The sequence below is a fragment of the Octopus bimaculoides genome, chromosome 9 (assembly GCF_046866305.1).
Source record: "Octopus bimaculoides isolate indiv1 chromosome 9, ASM4686630v1, whole genome shotgun sequence".
Taxonomy (NCBI): Eukaryota; Metazoa; Mollusca; class Cephalopoda; order Octopoda; family Octopodidae; genus Octopus; species Octopus bimaculoides.
The window spans coordinates 5,979,587-5,998,721 of record NC_142936.1 but is presented as its reverse complement, the minus strand read 5'-3'; the positions used below and the strand labels follow the sequence as shown (position 1 = coordinate 5,998,721).

The window sequence follows — 19,135 nt, the reverse complement described above, 5'->3', positions numbered from 1 at the left end:
CTGAGGTCTGGTACAGCTCCCCAGCTCTCCTCAAACCGTCGAACCCATGCCAGCATGGACAACGGATATTAAATGATGATGATGATGGTGACCACAAAAGATGGAAGGTAAAGTCAGCCTTAACGGAATTTGAACTCACAACATACAGATGAAATGCTGTTGAGCACTTCTTTATCCATTGTGCTAACAATTCTGCCAGCTCACCACCCTAATCTGCTGAAACATAAGGGTTTCAAATTTTGGCACAAGGCCAGCAATTTCAGGAATAGGGAGTGAGTCAGTTTTATGAATCCCTGTTCTCAACTGACATGTATTTTATTGACTCCGAAAAGATGAAAAGCAAAATTGACCTCAATGGAATTTGATCTCAGTGCATGCAGAAGGACAAAATGTCACTTAGCCTGGAATGCTAACAATTCTGACAGCTTGCTGCCCTTAATCTGCAGAAACATGTTAAGATAAATATGTTAAGACACTATTTACATTATTCACATTTGATGAATATTTGTCTTCATCTTGTTTGTTGTTAACACAAAGTTTCGGCTGATGTACCCTCCAGCCTTCATCAGGTGTCTTGGGGAAATTTCGAACCTGGGTTCTCATTCCTAAGGTATTTTTCAATATTATTATTATTATTAATATTATTCAGGTCACTGCCTGGAATCGAACTCGGAATCTTGAGGTTAGTAGTCCGGACTCTTAACCACTACGCCATATGCCCGTGGGCACCTGATGAAGGTTGGAGGGTATATCAGCCAAAACATTGTGTTAACAACAAACAAGATGAAGACAAATATCCGTCAAATGTAAATAATGTACATAATTCCTCATCTCTTAAATATAGAACTGTATTATGTTAAGTCACTGTTTTAGATCACTGCTCAGTGTGCATAAAACAATCTATAATCACTAACTGCTATTTTCTTTACTATTGCGAAAACCTTTTCAACTCAGCAACATACAAATGGGGACAATTACTAAGGGTACTTAAATTTAGTCCTTACACAATTTCTGGTTTGAAGACATGAGCATTTCATACACACATGTACTCACAATGGTCTTCTAGTTTCTGCCTTCCAAAGCTCTGGTCAGCCTGAGGCTGTAGTAGAAGACATTTGCCCAAGGTGTTGCACAGCGGGATTGAACCACATGGGATCCAAATTTCAGCCATATATCAAGCAAGGTAAGTCACTCCAAAAACAGAAGACAATGCAAATATATTTACATGAAACATAAAAGTTACGGAATACTCAGGAGAGAATGCAGATATTTTTATCCCGACATCTGTTTCTGGAACCTCAGAATTATGTCATGATTGTAATGTTCATAATTAGCAGATGGAATGTGCAAAAGGTCATGGGTATGCAACCAGTAAGAAGAAATTGTGTGTCTTACTACATAAAGGTCACCAACTGCCTACCCTGAGTAATTACTAATGGTATGTGCCTGATACAAACATAGCTTGCTGTTCACAGAGGGACAGAGAGAAACAAAATGTCTAGTGTCAAATCAACAATGGCTGTTCTAAAACATCTACCACTTAGCTAATGGCTTATCTCCCTTCCTCTCCACCAGGTCACTTAACATCGATCACTCTCCATTAACATTGACTTGTGTGTGTTGTTGTTGTTGGCACTCCGTCGCTTCCGACGTCGAGGGTTCCAGTTGATCCGTTCAACGGAACAGCCTGCTGCTTGTGAAATTAACGTGCAAGTGACTGAGCACTCCACAGACACGTGTACCCTTAACGTAGTTCTCGGGGGATATGCAGCGTGACACAGAGTGTGACAAGGCTGACCCTTTGAATTACAGGCACAACAGAAAACAGGAAGTAAGAGTGAGAGAAAGTTGTGGTGAAAGAGTACAGCAGGGTTCGCCGCCATCCCCTGCTGGAGCCTCGTGGAGCTTTGAGGTGTTTTTCGCTCAATAAACACTCACAACGCCCGGTCTGGGAATCGAAACCGCGATCCTATGACCACAAGTCCGCTGCCCTAACCACCGGGCCATTGCGCCTCCATTAACACTGACTCTCCCTACAACTACCCACCACCTACTTTCTCTTTTACCACCAAACATCACCCTTTTGTACTGCTAGTCATCACTCACTTCCTCAGGTTACACATCACTCACATAAATCACTCTCTCACACTATTACTCACATAAATTACTCTCTCACACTATTACTCTGCCTGCCACTACAGCTTCTCTTTCATTACTCTCTGTTCTGCCACCCTCTTGCCTCATAATTTCCAGAAAAATAGATATTTCTAAATGAAATTTCCTACAAATACGCTTCAGATGGTGCACAATCCGATTATATTAGAATTTGAGATGAAAAATGTTTTCCGAGCGTGGGGTGAGGAATTTCTGAAAATTTACACGAATTACCTTTGTTTCTTCATAACTTCCAGAAAAATTCATAAATTTTTATGAAATTTACTAAAAATATCTTCCAGAGTGTGTAGATTGCGATTATAATGGAATTTAATATGACAAAAACTAGAAATTGGTGGGCTCACACAACATCACGTATATCTACGAAAAAAAACTTGAAATTTGCAAAAAACAATTGTGGTGCATATCAGCATGTATGTGTACGAGTCCACCAATTTTTTTATTTTTTAATTTTCAAATTAAATTTTGATATAATTGTAATTTAGACACTCTGAAAGCGTATTTGGAGAAAATTTCATTAGAAAATACCTATTTTCTGGAAGAGATGAGGAAACAAAGCCGATTTGAGTGAATTTTCTGAAACTTCTCACCCCACCCTTGGAAAAACAGAAATAAATGTTCCCTTAGATTCCGATATAATCGTAATTTACACCGTCTAAAGTTTCATTATAAAAATATCCATCTTTCTGAAAGGCATGAGGAAACAAAGTCGGGAGGCGTGTGCACATTTGTGTAGGTATGCCACTTCGCCTTTCATTCTTTCGTAGCCAAAAAACAAAGTAGAAGTACTAAGATAAATACATCTGACTAATGTCCTCCCTGGCCCAAATCTAAAGCCTTGTCACCTTTACAGAAACAATTCATGCTGTTTATCTATTTATTTTTGCCAATTAATACTGCAGTCAGGTTTTATCTGTAGACTTACAAATAGAATTCACTAGATTTATCTCCCTTCTCAAGCAGAAAACCGTTCCTAAAACATTTCGATAATAATTATTAAGGATTATGAAAGCTTTTCCGTCGTTCTCATTTTTAAAACACCATCAAATTAATCGATGCATTTTACAATTTCAAACGAATCGTGAATTTCTAGCTGTCAGTCGCCAGCATTTACTTTCTAAACGATCAGTTAACACTACATCTAATTTTAAAACCAGCAATATAACATGCCAGCAGTCAGATGCCGATGTAACGAGCAGAGGATCAAAGTCTCAAGTATTTCCACGCCTTCAAAACGTTACGATAGATCGTAGCCAGGATGTCTTCCAGAAGAACAGAAAACAAACAGAACGTTTGGTCAGCGAATATAAACATTTGCTCAACGAATCTCTGGCTGGAGGTGGAAGCCGCTCTGTCGAGAGACACACCAAATTCCACAGGAAACTTTTGGCCAGAGAAAGAGTTAAACAAGTACTAGATGACAATTCTTCCTTCTTTGAATTATTGCAGATAGCTGGGATGGGAATGGAATATGGAAGTATACCCCAAGCTGGAATTCTATCAGGTGAAATAAACCGAATTTCTTTTTGTTTTATATTTTTTGTAAATGTGTATGGACGTGTGTCATCCTTGTTACTCTGTGTAGGTCAATTCTGGTTAAGCAGACATGTGATCAACGAGCTGTGTTTGGGAATAGCTACACGAACACCATTCTAATGATTTTTTCCAGGTGTAATTATGTCTAATCAGTGTCTAATGTCCATTCTATTTGAAAAGGCAGGATGAGATTTAAGTGAGATTTGACTGTTATTTCTAGCAGATCAAGCAACAGCGTGGTGGTTTCCTCGTTGACTTTCTTACTGCATGTTACTGCTATTTAAGCTCCATGTTAGTCTTTGACAAATAGACCTACGGTCACATGCTTTAATTGCTTTCAATTAGCAAGTTCACTCAGCAATTAGGACCCAGCAGGGCAGCAAGTACCATAATTGCTTTGTAAATAGAATTTGGTAGACGGAAACCGCAGTACAAACCTTCGCATACACACTCCTACATATGCACATATATACCAATATATATACACACCATTTGTACCTGTATGAATGTAATGTTTACGGAAAGATGTAAATATTGGCGAGGAATTGGAAGAACCGGTGTTTTCCAACAATAATACCCTGTATGTATTTTTTCCGAGTCGTACAGACACTGTCAGGCAGTGTCCCAGTTATTGACCGTCGGAAATCTAACCTAGGAGATGGCTATAGACCATATGCAATTTTTTTAAAAAAAGGACGTTCCGGTTATGTCCATCCTGTCATATGTAGTTATTTCTCATTTGTACTTTTAAGTTGATAGGTTATGCTTGCTATTTTTAGCAGATCGATCAGCTATAAAGAGGCTTGTTTGTTTCGTCTGATCAACGCTCACTGAAAAGACCTACGATTACTCTGTCCATTATCCAAGTTTCTGTCCCATACAAGACAACTGGCCAAAAAAGGAAAAAAGTACACACGAGTACTTTTAATTCTTCAAAGCAATTTATAATTATTATGTCATCGCTTTCGTAAACGCCTTCGGTTCTTGACCGATGTTAAAGTACAGCATGCAAGGGAGATAATTGGATTGGTCTGCTCGGTTTGCGTGCAGAACATATGCCGTGTGTGTGTGTACATACATTCTTTTACTTGTTTCAGGCATTTGACTGCGGCCATGCTGGAGCACTGCATTTTAGTCGAACAAATTGACCCAATGACTTATTCTTTGTAAGACTGATACTTACTCTATCGGTCTCTTTTGCCGAACCGCTAATTACGGGGACGTAAACACACCAACATCGGTCGTCAAGCGACGGTGGGGGGAACAAACACAGACACAAAGACACACACACACACACATAAATATATACCTAAATATAACGACAGACTTCTTTCATTTTCCGTTCATCAAATCCACGTACAATGCTTTGGTCGGCCCGAGGATATAGTAGAAGACAGTTGCCCAGGGGGCCACGCAGTGGGACTGAACTAAGAACCATGTGGTTGGGAAGCAAGCTTCTTACCACACAGTCACGCCTCACATGTATGTATTCTAATATTTCGTTTAGATATAGCGTCACTAATAACATGGTGTTAAAACTCAATAAATACACAAATGCTTTGGAAGAAAGCGTCCGTGTAGCACAGAGCAGGAATAAGAAATTAAATAAATGACAGAGAGACAAGAAATTATGAAATTAACTCCAATAGCTTACAGCTGTTTCTGCTCTAAAGTAATGCTCTGAGTGCAATGCCCCTTATAGTAGAAACAGTTAGTTGTAAAGTAATGAAGCCCATTGCATAATTACCCCTTTCTTTGTCATTTTTTCAATCTTATGTCATCCTCACCATTATTTAATGTTTGTATTCCATGGTGGCATTTGTTGGATGATTTGACAGGCACTGGCAAGCCAGAGACCTGCACCAGACTCTTAATTGTCTGTTTTGTCTTGGTTTCTATGGCTGGATGCCTCTCTACAATTTTCGTGTGTCAAATTCACTCATCAGGTATTGGTCAGCGCATGGTTATAATAGATGCCATCCTTCATCACTTATTTTCTCGCCTCTGTTGTTGCACTAAACTTTGACGACAGCGACGATGGTGTTGTTGTTGGTGGTGGTGGTAATGATGATGACGATAATGACGATGATGATGATGATAAAGTGGATCCTCTTTAATTTCAGGCATTGGTCGTGTCCATGGCATTGAATGTTTAGTGTTGGCCAACGATGCCACAGTCAAAGGTGGCAGCATATTCCCTATTAGCGTGAAGAAACAGCTGAGACTGCAGGAAATTGCCTTGCAGAATCGTCTCCCTTGCATCTACCTGGTTGATTCTGGTGGTGCTTTTCTACCACTGCAGGTGAGTTGCCGAATAACTTCTAAAATCTGCTGGACTTAAATGATGAGAAGACAATCTAATTAAGCTTAAATGATGGGAAGACAATCTAATTAAGCAATTTGGGTCAAGATGGAAAAAAAAAAACGGTGCAATCATGACAATTGGAAGTGCATCGTGACCAGCGGTGTATAACAACATCTGATGGCCTGGTCATTGACCATTGGTCAATACTGTGATACTGTGGTATTGTTTAAATAATAATCGAATTGTTTGAATACAGTTTGTTTTTTTCTTTTTTTTTTTTTGTCATTATTACGATAAATGTAAATAAACAAACAAAGTTTGCTTTTAGAAACGTTAAGATGTCTTAGAAAGTTAAAGAAGTGATTTTTTAAATTCTCAATCGCAGAATAATGCTAATAATATAGCCTGAACAGGATGAACTATCCCTATTTTGCAGAGAAAAATGTAGGTGGCTAGCTGTGGACTCGAACTCACATCCCCGTGATTACGCGTCACGATGCTTTGACCGTTTGTTTCGATTTTCAACTAGCTGACCCCGTGCCATCAAAAATGATGGCAAATTGTAGTAGTTTATATATAAAAAGGGTACAGAAAGGGGGAAAAAAAAACGGTGAGGGCTGTTAAGCCAAGATGATGTGAAATGGTGAATACTGGAAAAACGAGCTTTGAGAAGAGACAGGCAAAAGCACCTCTTGTCTTTAGGAAGAAAGTGGAAGAAAGAAAGATGGATAGTCGTTGGTCACGTGTGAGCAACGAGAGACTCAAGGAGGAAGAGAGAGAGAGAGAGGGAATGGTGAAGGGGAGAGGAGAAGAATATATACAAATATATAAAAACATTACACTCATTATTATTTTAGGAGATGTTCAATTCTTTCCTTGTTTTTCTCTTTTTACATTTTTCAGTCTGAAATATTCCCTGATAAAGAACAAGGTGGTCGAGTCTTTTATAATATTGCCAACATGGCATCACAGAATATACCTCAGGTAAATAATACAAATATATATAGGTGTAGAAAGGTTGAATATAGATTCGTCCTTTAATTTGGAGGTTTCTAAAAACGATTTCTAATACTGATTCTTCATATTTTGCTGGGAGTTTACAGGCGTAAGTTTGCGAAGATATGAAAGTAGTACTTGTATGTAATATATGGTGAATTTATGGAATGAAGTCCCGTAAAACTCATCAATTTAGTTTAAAATGGAGAAGACAAGTTGTTAAAATATATAAGAGAATTTTAATTCATGCAGACAATCGTTTTGTACAGAGATGTAAAAATAAAGCAAATTCATGATTGAATTGAATTAAATTAAATTAAATTAATTAATTAATTATATATCGATGTACTCTTCAGCGCAGGAAGTATAAACAAAATTTCAATGAACGTCAGAAACAATATAGCAGAAGAATTGAATCTAGCAGCTAGAGGAGGAGGAGGCGGTGGTGGTGGTGGTGGTAGGGATGTCACTTGTATAATTTGTCATTTGTTCTTTTCCCCTACTTTCAGATTTCAGTTGTGCTTGGCCATTGTACTGCAGGTGGTGCATACATGCCAACTATGTCCAACGAGGTGGTCATTGTTAAGAGAATCGGTGCTATTTTCCTTGGAGGCCCTCCTTTAGTGAAGGCAGCTCTTGGAGAAATTGTCTCTGCTGAGGAGTTAGGTGGAGCAGCTCTACATTCAAGGTAAAGATTTTATTATGTCAGGAACATCCAAAACATTGGAACTGATTTCTGATTTAATTCCTCGTTAACTTACCAACCCATAGACCCTGTCCAATCTTCTGGACAACTTCTCTTATATTCATGTTCCTGTAAGTTGGGAAGATAAGGAAAAGATATCAAAGGCAAGATTATTATTCTTAGACACTTAAACAAGAATATTATTGAGAGTGACTTCGAAGTTTAGGTCAGTTAGGTCATTGTCAGATTGCAGTCCAAAGACGAGTTAACTTGCCGAAACTCTGAAGTCACTGCCAAAAATATTGTTTAAGAATATAGTATTTTTATATATATATATCATCATCATCATCGTCGTTTAACGTCCACTTTCCATGCTGGCATGTGTTGAACGATTTGACAGGGCTGCCGAGCAAGAAGGCTGTACCAGGCCCCAATCTGATCTGGCAAAGTTTCTACAGCTGGACGCCTTTCCTAACGCCAACCAATCCAAGAGTGTAGTGGGTGTTTTTATGTGCCACTGGCATAAGGGTATGGATGGGTTCACATGGATGGGTTCACAATTCATAATTAGCATGGATGGTTTCACATGGATGGGTTCACAATTCATAATTAGCATGGATGGTTTCACATGGATGGGTTCACAATTCATAATTAGCATGGATGGGTTCACAATTGATAATTAGCATGGATGGGTTCACATGGATGGGTTCACAATTCATAATTAGCATGGATGGTTTCACATGGATGGGTTCACAATTCATAATTAGCATGTATGGGTTTGCAATGTTTAACATTCTTACAGATGACCCCATTATGTTCAATTTCTGATAGCTGACATGGTCATCCTATTCTCAGAGAATGTCTGAAATCATTGACGTTTAATATTTTGGCAGCATGAGCGGTTGTAGTGACCATTATGCAGACACTGAAGACGAAGCATTCAGCATAACGAGGGAAATTGTGGCCACCCTGAACCTGGCCCCGTGTGAAAACGCCTCCGTTTCGCCACCACCTTACTATGATCCGTCAGAACTCTTAGGGTTGATACCAGAAGAAAACCAACAAGTGATGGACCCTTATAAAGTAAGTCAGCCGTTGTCATTTAACGGCGAGCTGGCAGAAGTGTCAGCACGCTGGGCGAAATGCTTAGTGGTATTTCGTCTGCCATTACATTCTGAGTTCAAATTCCGCCAAGATCGACTTTGCCTTTCATCCTTTCGGGGTCGATAAATTAAGTACCAGTTACGCACTGGGGTCGATGTAATCGACTTAATCCCTTTGTCTGTCCTTGTTTGTCCCCTCTACGTTTAGCCCCATTGTGGGCAATAAAGAAATAGTTATTATTTAACGTCCACTTTCAGTGCTGGCATGGGTTGGACAGTTTGAGGAGTGCTGGCAAGTCAATGAGCAGTGGCAGGTTCTATTTCTATTTTTTTTTTCTATCAGATCATAGCCAGAATCACTGATGACAGCCGATTCCAAGAATTCAAAAAAAGATATGGTGCCGGTCTGGTAACAGGTTTTTCACATATTAACAGGTGAGTGCTAAATAAAAATTTCATCTACAAAAGACTTTTCTAATTCTTTTTTCTTTTTTGTGTCCATATATGGCTTTGTGGTTAAGATGTTTTACAACTACATGGTTTCAGATTTGATCCCACCCTATGCTACATTAAGCAAATATCTTTTCCATAGTTTGGCCAAATAGTGCTTTATGAATAAAATAGATGCAAGTTGAATCCATTAGCGCCCATGGTCTCTTTTTTAGGACCAAAAGGATAATCTATCATATTTCTGCAACACCTGTATTTTTCTGAGATATCTTTAGTTAGTCATCATGACTGGAGTGTCTTTCAAATATTACACCTACTGTAGGTAGGGAGTCTCTGAAAAGGGTTTCAGGGAGTAGCATCCCTGCTTTCCTGAGCTAGTTTTCCACCATATTTCTTAAAAATCATGGGAGAGGCCTTGGTCTTGGGACCACTCATATCTAGGAACTGAGGTTGGGGGTAAGCAAAGGCATGCTCTCCATAAAAAATCCAGCTCCAAAAAAGCATCATCTGCAGCAGGCGTTGGACTCAATTTATAGAAGGGCTGAGCATAATAATATGCAGTTTAATGCTCAAAAATTTCAAGCCCTGTGCTACCGGCATCCAAAACTGATTATGAAACTTACAGGGTCCACTGGTCCACAGGGAATTACAAACAGGGCTTGCATAGGGCCAACACACCTACTTAGCCAAAAAGCAAAGTTACAGAAGCATCAATGATAATTCAGAACCAATAAAACCTGGGAGAGGAAGGCTTTCTCTCAAAGCAACATGGGTGTCCCTTATACTGAGGGATGAACCCCGAAAAGACAGCCCAGAGTCAAGAACAGTGAAGAAGAGTCAATGATGGCCTATATTCCTTAGGAAGTGAAGGGCTTAGAAGTAAATAAAAAATGAGTCTAATGTATAACTTTCAGTCAAAATTTAGCTCCCATCTTGCAATATCAACAAGCTCTTTATGCCTATTTTTCTGTACATTTATTCTAAAGAATTCTATAATTTATTAGCAACTATAATTTTCCTTTCAATTGTATTTTTTTAATTGTCTTTTACAGTCATTTAGTTGGTATTATAGCCAGCAATGGTGAATTATCAGACACTGCTGCAACCAAAGGGTGTCATTTTGTTCAGTTGTGCTGTGAAAGAGACATTCCACTTGTATTCCTGCAAAACACTTCATCCTTGACATCATTAGGACAAACACCACCCTCAGGAGAATACAGTAAGTCTCAAAAACTGCCCCACATCTTATTCTTGTCTTTTTAAATGTAGTTATGGACTGTTGTATTTAAAATGTTCATGTGCATTTGGACACAGAAAGGCAATATGCTGCACAAGTGGCCTTGAGAGAAGAAATTCTTTTTATAGACATAAACACACGACTAGGCCTTCAATTACATTACCAGGCCTTAGGACATGAATTTCTGTGTCATTGCGCTTCATCAGCTCTGTATATTGAACTGTCGTTCATGGCTACCAAGAGCTGGTTGCTCTTATATTAAAATAGCAAATGCATGATAGAGGATTAAATAATTTTTCAACCTGTTCAGAACCATTCTATAAGTTTTAGAGTGGCAGAGGAACTGTTATAGCTGTTGTTTCTCTCTCTCTCTCTCCCTCTCTTTCTCTCTCACACGTACACACACACACACTTTACTGTTATGTACACTTGTCTGAATCTGCTATTTTCTTTCTCTTTGTCTCAACTAATTCTTTCTCTCCATCTTTCTCATTCATAATACAAATCTCATCACTCAATCTTACTGTAATCTTTCCCTAACCTTACATCTTCCTTTCTCTTCCTCACACAGTTCTACCTTTCATCTCTCTCTAGTTATTTCTGGCTTCTCTTAATTTCTTCTCCAATATCTTTCACCATCTCCCTATGTTATACTCTTCACCTCCCTCTCTTACTCCCTTCAGCCTTTTTCATCTTCCATATACCCCTCCATCTCACTATTTTTTCCTGTTTCGTCTCTCCTTCTACCTCAGGTCTGTACATGTCCAGCAAGATCAAAAGCCATGCTCAGATGTTGGCATCCGTGAGCTGTGCTACTGTTCCAAAAATCACAATTATCACCGGGAATGCTTTTGGCCAAGACCACTATTTAATGGTTAGTTTTCTTTTTTTGTTTGTTTTAAACTTTCTACATACAACACCTCTCTTCCTTTCTTTGTTTTTTTTCTGAAGGACTAAGTTATCCTCAAACCAGAGACTCGTTCTAAATGTTTGCAACAATGTGAACTCTGCTAAAGGTACCCAAAGACCAGGTCATCATCATCACCATCGTTTAACGTCCGTTTTCCATGCTGGCATGGGTTAGATGGTTTGACTGAGGATTGGCAAGCTAGTAGGCTTGATTTGATTTGAAAGTATTTCTTGCAGATGGAGCAACAATGTAGAGTCAATCCAACTGTGACCAGCTATTCTGATCGCTATAAATCATACGATAAAAGGAAACTTTAATTTCAACATCAAAAACATTAGGGATGCAACAAATGTATCAATAACACTTCTAGTTCTGCTCTCTATTGAATCCTTGTTAATCTCTGATTTTCTCCTGTTATTTTGAATGTCTATCCACAGGGAGGTCGTGCTGTTGGCCCAAATTTTGTCTTCTGCTGGCCAAATGCCAAAGTTGGTGCTATGGATGTAGGAGAAATTCTGCAAGCTATGAAACAGGTATGTCGGACAAGGTAGACTTTCTCATTCTGTTTTGCTTCATCATCATCATCACCAACACCATCTTTTTGTATTTTCTACTGAAATATTCCTTTATATTCAAAAATATTCTATGTGCTACCTGCACGGGAGTCAGTTCAGTGGCACTGGGTCCTTGGGTGCAAGGAAGACAAAGAACAAATCTTGTTACAAAGATTTTATCATGTTGCTTTCCTAATTTATAGTCATATAACAGAAATATATATATATACATATATATATATATATATACATATATATATATATACATATATATAAAATGAAATGGCTGATAGTAAAGTTCTAATAATTTTATAGGATGTTAATATGGATGAAGAAGCCGAGAAGAAGATGAGGGGAAAACTGGAGAAGCAATCTTCAGCTGTGTATGCTACTAGCAGACTTTGGAATGACGGAATAATTCTACCAGAAGATACTCGACAGGTCAGTTGAACAGTCATAAAAAAAGTGAAACCTCTATCATCATCATTTAATGTCCACTTTTCCACGCCTGCATGGGTCAGATGGAATTTGTTAAGGCCGGATGCTCTACCTGTCACCAACCCTCATTTGTTTCCAAGCAAGGTAATATTTCCCCATGGCCAGATATGTTTTTTTGCAGAAGAATGGGAATGAACAACACTGCTTGTATGACAGTGATGCTCATTTACAATCATCACATGATGTCAAGACAAAGATACATGCACACACAAACACATACATACACACACATATACAATGGGCTTCTTACAGTCTACCAAATTCACTCGCTAGACATTGGTCAACCTGGGGCTATAGTAGATGACACTTGCCAAAGGTGCTGCACAATGGGGCTGAACCCACGACCACATGGCCAAGAAGTAAACTTCCTAACCATGCAGCCACACCTGTATGTAGATATTAAAAAGTGTTTATGCCGAACAGTTACAGAATTTCTCCCTTTCCTCATCTTCTGAAACAATAAGGTCAATTTTTATTGATTAAATTTAGTTGTTTAAATGGATACCACAGGCTCAAACTGCTCCATGTGGAAGGTATTTGTAGAAAATTTCATGAGGGAAAAATAACAGATTTTTTTATTCTTATTTTCTTCTGAATATTTCTTTCTTTGTTTTTTGTAGGTCATCAGTCGGTGTCTCGCGATAACACAACGAAACATAACTAAACAACAGAAACCGTTGCTCAGAATGTAACCAGCTGTGGTCCAGTATAGCCCAGATCCTAACTTTCTAAGCTAAACACTGAAAAATCCATCCTCATGACATAACTAAATATAAAAAATGCTACTTCTCAGAATGCTGCAGGATATTTAATCAAATACAAAACACCAATTCATTAATCTTTATATTACCATGTTTCTTTCAAAATACACCGTCTTTGTTTCAATTAATTCCTAAAATAATGAAGAATTTACTAATGAACCTTGGGAGGGGCATTATGCCAGTAATAATAGACACATGCACTGGTTAGGTCCTTTTTTGTTCTTGTAAGCTAATGGGTTAGTTACTCTGCTAACAAACTTATCAATCAGTCTCATTTTTTACAAGACTTCATGCATCGCATGCAATTTTTGGGATACACCCAGAAAGATAGGATCCGACTGTACAGGGGTGGGTGCTAGCAAGAAATTTGAGGAGATTGTGAATGAAGATGCGAATGGAACACAACCTAGGTACCATAATAAGCAATGGAATAAAATACAAAGAATTTATGATAAAATGAACAAAAAGAACATGCGATACAATGCCGACAAGTTTCAAGGGATGATGTTTGTAGAAGCCACACCACACAGGGAACTAGTCCACAGATTTAGAAAAATCCTGAAGGATACTAAGTTGAACAGAAAAGTCATAGAAAAATTAGGGAGATCTATCAGGTCAGTAATATGCAAAACATACCCCTTCAGAAAGACCCTGTTTATAGAAGAGAATTATGTAGAGGAGAATTGTGGCCTGAGGAAGCCACAATCTTCCCAGAAACAGTGGGCAGTTAAAGAACCAAGAAATTGCTAAATCACATGACTTCCTTTTGTCATCAATTCTTCAAAGCTTCTTCACTGAGGTATTTGTGTTTATCAACATTCTACATCACTGATATCTTAACACTTTGATAAAAGGTTTAATGTTTATATTTTTCTAAAAATTCCAATCTTTATTGAGAAAACAATATATTTTTTTCAATGATCGAAAACAAATGTTTGTAATAAATGAATATTTTTTAAAGTTGTGTTTGTTTTGCTTTGTATTATAATATCAATGTTGGTTGTCTTACTTTCATTTATATGATAAGTTAGAAATTTGAGAGATGTAAAATAAATTGATTTTAGTGGTGGGACTAGAAGTAGATGAAGCTATAATGGTTTCAAATTTTGGTACAAGGCCAGGAATTTCAAGGGAGGGGGTAAGTCGATTACATCGAACTCCAGTGTTCAACTGGTACTTTATTTCATCGACCCCAAAAGGATGGAAGGTAGAGTCAACCTCAAGATTCTGCTAGCTCACTGCCTTAGCCCATTTTAACCCAGGTTAACCCTGTAGTAAAGATTGTTTGCCAACATAACATGGAGGTCATGGTTTAGGATGAATGTTGCTGTAATTTAGCACCAGGAGACATCATCTCCAGCTGGCTATACGACACGATCTGTGTCCTTATATTTTCGAACAAGGGAATGTAGCACCCCCACTCAGCTCAAAACAATATCTGTGTATCATGATTTCTGGATTATTACTGTTGCTGAATATCTCGCGTTGTGAGATTTAAAAATGATAATTTCCAGGTTAACCATGTCAAAATTTTTAAGATAGTTATATAAAATAGGGATAACAAACATACGGAAGTGTCCAGTTAACCTTTATTGCAGTAAACAAACCAAATACAACTGTCCTCAAATGAGGACAATGGGTTAAAATGGGTTAATAATGCTATAAATAATAGCATATAAATAATGGGTTAAAAACCCCTTGGTGGACGAAAAAGAAAATTGAAGGCTGACATAAGGCTTGGACCCACATCTCCCATAAACATGACAGCTGTTCTACCATTGTACCAAAACAATTCTTCAAATTTCTTCATCCATGACAGAAGCTTTGTTCTTACCAGTGAGAACTGTTTGTTATTTATGTCACAATAATTGAAAATCTTTGAGAAATATGAAAGAAATTGTTTTTAATGGTAGCACTTGAAGCAAATAAATCTATAAATAGCATATAGATTATTTTTTATAAATGTAGGTTCAAGTCCTGCAGACAGTTTTCAACTTGATCCATCCAAGGGGTTTTTAACTCAATCTTTTATTTGTCATCACAACTATGACTGTTCATGGTTATGTCCCCTCTGTGTGTATCCCCTTGTGGGCAGTAAAGAAATAAGAGACGTTAGTAGGCCGGGTGAAATGCTTAGCAGTATTTTATGTTCTGAGTTCAAATTCCGCCGAGGTCAACTTTGCCTTTCATCCTTTCGGGGTCGATAAATTAAGTACCAGTGAAACGTTGGGGTCGACGTAATCGACTAATCTCTTCCCCACAAATTTGAGGCCTTGTGCCTCCTGTAGAAAGGATCATTATTATTATTAATTATTATTATTATTAGCTCAGCCTATCTCAGATGTCCGGCAAAAGACAACAGCACTATCACGAAAACACGATTTCTTTAAAAATAAACAGTAGGTGATGTGATTTGGATGTTAGATGTAAGGGAAGTAACCGATGTCGTCTTGTTGTGAAATTGACGGCGATTCATAGATTTTAACTTGGGAGGAAGAGAAAAATATTAAATAGACTCGCTGCTGTTATTTTGCCATAAGCGATGTTGATCAATGATTTTATATGTTCTACGTGAAAAGACAACGAGGAAGCTGATGGTTACGACGACTCTGTTGATGATGATGAAAAACAACAGGAGGAAAATTATGGTGATTCCAAGGAAATGATACTCTTTTACTTGTTTCAGTCATTTGTCTGCGGCCATGCTGGAGCACCGCCTTTAGTCGAGAAATTCGACCCGCAGGACTTATTCTTTGTAAGCCTAGTGCTTATTCTATCGGTCTCTTTATGCTGAACCGCTAAGTTACGGGGATGTAAACACACCAGCATCGGTTGTCAAGCGATGGTTGGGGGACATAGACACACAAACACACACATACACAAATATATATACATATATATATATATATATATATATATATATATATACGACAGTCTTCTTTCAGTTTCCGTCTACCAAATCCACTCACAAGGCTTTGGTCGGCCCGAGGCTATAGTAGAAGACACCTGCCCAAGGTGCCACGCAGTGGGACCGAACCCGGAACCATGTGGTTGGTAAGCAAGTTACTTACCACACAGCCACTAACTAATAATATCTCGTTCTTGTATTTGGCTTTCAAGATTCTTGATATGAACTTGTGTGTTGAAACATTTTGGTATATCTCGGGAGGGCCATAATGACACTTATAGACACAGGCACTGGTTTTATTTCACTTTCATTTATGTCAGTCAACTAGTAAACCGTTTGCCCGACTAACCGATCGACTGTCTGATTAATTGCATTTTTCGAGGAGAGGTGCGAAACTGCATTAGCTCCCATATTTCTCCAGTTCACTCAGTTGGCAAAAATGAGTCGTACATAGAATTCAAAGGGACCAGCATTGTCCCATTCAGTGTCACGCTGAATCTCCCAGAGAACTACGTTAAAGGCACGTGTGTGCGTGTGGGGAGTACTCACCCACTTGCACGTTAATTCCACGAGCAGACTAGAACCCACGTCGTCGTAACCGACGGACTGCCACTACCTTAGAACAGCTGAAGTCCATTGAGTGAAACCAATAAAAGACTATTTTGCATGTTAACACTATAACCATAGAACTGTAGAATCCAGAACATTTTGAAGGGAACACATACAACCTCAAAAAACAATAGTCCAAGATGTTGTACAGCAGGATCGAACCCAGTACTCCGTGACTGAGAAGTTCACTTCATAGCCATTCACCCATACAGAGTCTCTGATATTCAGTGAGCAATAAAAAACGTGCACGTAATTCAGAACACACACACACACACACACACACACACACACGAAGGGTTCTCTAAACAAAGAAATTGAATAACGAACGATTTCTCTGAAGAAAATTAAACTCGCAAAACGAGCTGAAATTTGATGAACAAACAACGAACAGATTACGATCGCCGACAAGAGACAGAAAACCCATTCGTTTAGCGAACTGAATTCCATACAACAAAACACGAGTGGCTTACACAACATATAAGTGCAGAAGTAGCATAAACGAACGGTATGCTAAATGAACAAATTGTATAACGAACAGTTTTTCAGAAGAAAATCATATTCGACCAACGAACTTAAAATCGAACAGCAAAAGCACTAGTAGACTACACACGCGTATAAGTGGCCGGGAGTGCATGTATAAACAGTTCGTTAACGTCCAGGTACGCATTTCATGGAGCTTTCACATTTTCATACTTTATATAGAAAATAATATTTCTCATTAATTGTTAAAATCATAACCATGGATTGTGACGGGGGCAAAATAATGAGAAAACGCGCGCACACACCCTTACGTATATAATTATGTGTAGGATGTTGATATATGGACAAATTAAACATCCTTTCATACATTTGTGGAAAGTTGAGGTGTCGTTTGGAACGAATTACCCCTTTCTGTTACGTATTTCTATTAAGTAATGAACAAGTTGATTAACGAATAGGGCTCCGAGATAGGTTATGTTCGTATACAGAAATCCGTTATATATACAGGGTGTCCACAAAGTCTGGGTACATGCCGATTACCACATACTTTAAGAAATTATTATTTCTTATATTTAATTGTTTATGTTAAGATTTTATCCACTCCGTGTACCCAGACTTTGTGGACACCCTGTATATATATATATATATATATATATATATATATATATATATAGGTAATGAAAAATTATAGAGGTGAACCCTTTTCAACAAACAACAGCGTTGGGCTCGATTTATTGAGCGATTAAAGTATTAATTTGAAAGAGACAAGTTCCAAGGTCAATAATATTCCTCGTCAAAGCCGACAGATATCTAAACACAGAGAGCATATATAAGCCATTATGAGCATGCGAACACATAACATACAGAAACAGATACATATAATTAATAGTGTAATTCAAATCAAAGTCGGATAAGTAATTTCATAAATACTTACAGATAAATTAAGAAGTCCAAGCTGATGAAATAACAGTTCACAATAATCCAAATGGGAAGTCCTCAAATGAATTCAGTAAATAGAAAGAGTTTTTTGGCCGTTTCCGGAAACGTACGAAGAAGTGTGTCGGGTAAATCTCTTGAACTTACGAAACCTAAATTTCCTTCAACAAAGAATATGTACGGATTTGTTTAGAATTACTGTATATTCTTAAACATATTTTTACAATCCCATGAATAACATCATGATTTTGTTTAAAATTTCCAAATCTGTACATATTCTTTGATGAAGGAAACGTGGATTACCGAAGTTCAAAAGGTCTTACCTACACACTTCTTCGCACATTTCCGGAAATGGCCGTGAGACTCTTTCTATTCGCATGCTCAATAATGGCTTATACATGCCCTCTATGTTTAGATATCTGTCGGCTTTGATGAGGAATATTATTGACCTTGGAACCTGTCTCTTTCGAATTAATACTTCAATATATCATCATCATCATCATCATCGTTTAACGTCCACTTTCCATGCTGACATGGGTTGGACGATTTGACTGAGGACTGGCGAACCAGATGGCTGCACCAGGCTCCAATCTGATTTGGCAGTTTCTACAGCTGGATGCCCTTCCTAACGCCAACCACTCAAAGAGTGTATTGGGTGCTTTTACGTGCCACCAGCACGAGGGCCAGTCAGGCGGTACTGGCAACGGCCACGCTCTAAATGGTGTGTTTTACGTGTCACCTGCACAGGAGCCAGTCCAGCAGCACTGGCAAGATCTCGCTCGAATGTTTTTTCACGTGCCACCGGCACAAGTGCCAGGAAGGCGACGCTGGTAACGATCACGCTCAAATGGTACTATATATATATATATATATATATATATATATATATATATATATATATATATATATATATATATATATATTCTTTTATTCTTTTACTTGTTTCAGTCATGAGACTGCGGCCATGCTGGAGCACCGCTATAAAGAAATTT

At 38.1% G+C, this 19,135-nt stretch overlaps 1 protein-coding gene across 1 annotated transcript; it reads left to right on the top strand.

Annotated features, from left to right (window-relative positions):
- Positions 1–3,054: 3,054 nt before the first annotated feature.
- Positions 3,055–14,170, top strand: LOC106882918 (uncharacterized). The gene is made up of 11 exons (XM_014933757.3): positions 3,055–3,679; positions 5,835–6,013; positions 6,920–7,000; positions 7,522–7,700; positions 8,591–8,780; positions 9,144–9,235; positions 10,303–10,469; positions 11,240–11,361; positions 11,835–11,930; positions 12,267–12,392; positions 13,070–14,170. The coding sequence occupies exons 1-11, from the start codon at positions 3,181–3,183 to the stop codon at positions 13,139–13,141; spliced, it is 1,803 nt and encodes a 600-aa protein (XP_014789243.2). The 5' UTR covers positions 3,055–3,180; the 3' UTR covers positions 13,142–14,170.
- Positions 14,171–19,135: the final 4,965 nt, after the last annotated feature.

Coding starts and splice junctions, on each gene's coding strand:
- LOC106882918 (XM_014933757.3), top strand. CDS start 3,181: ATGAAAGCTTTTCCGTCGTTCTCATTTTTAAAACACCATCAAATTAAT. Junction 6,014..6,919: donor GTGCTTTTCTACCACTGCAG/GTGAGTTGCCGA, acceptor TACATTTTTCAG/TCTGAAATATTCCCTGATAA. Junction 12,393..13,069: donor TACCAGAAGATACTCGACAG/GTCAGTTGAACA, acceptor TGTTTTTTGTAG/GTCATCAGTCGGTGTCTCGC.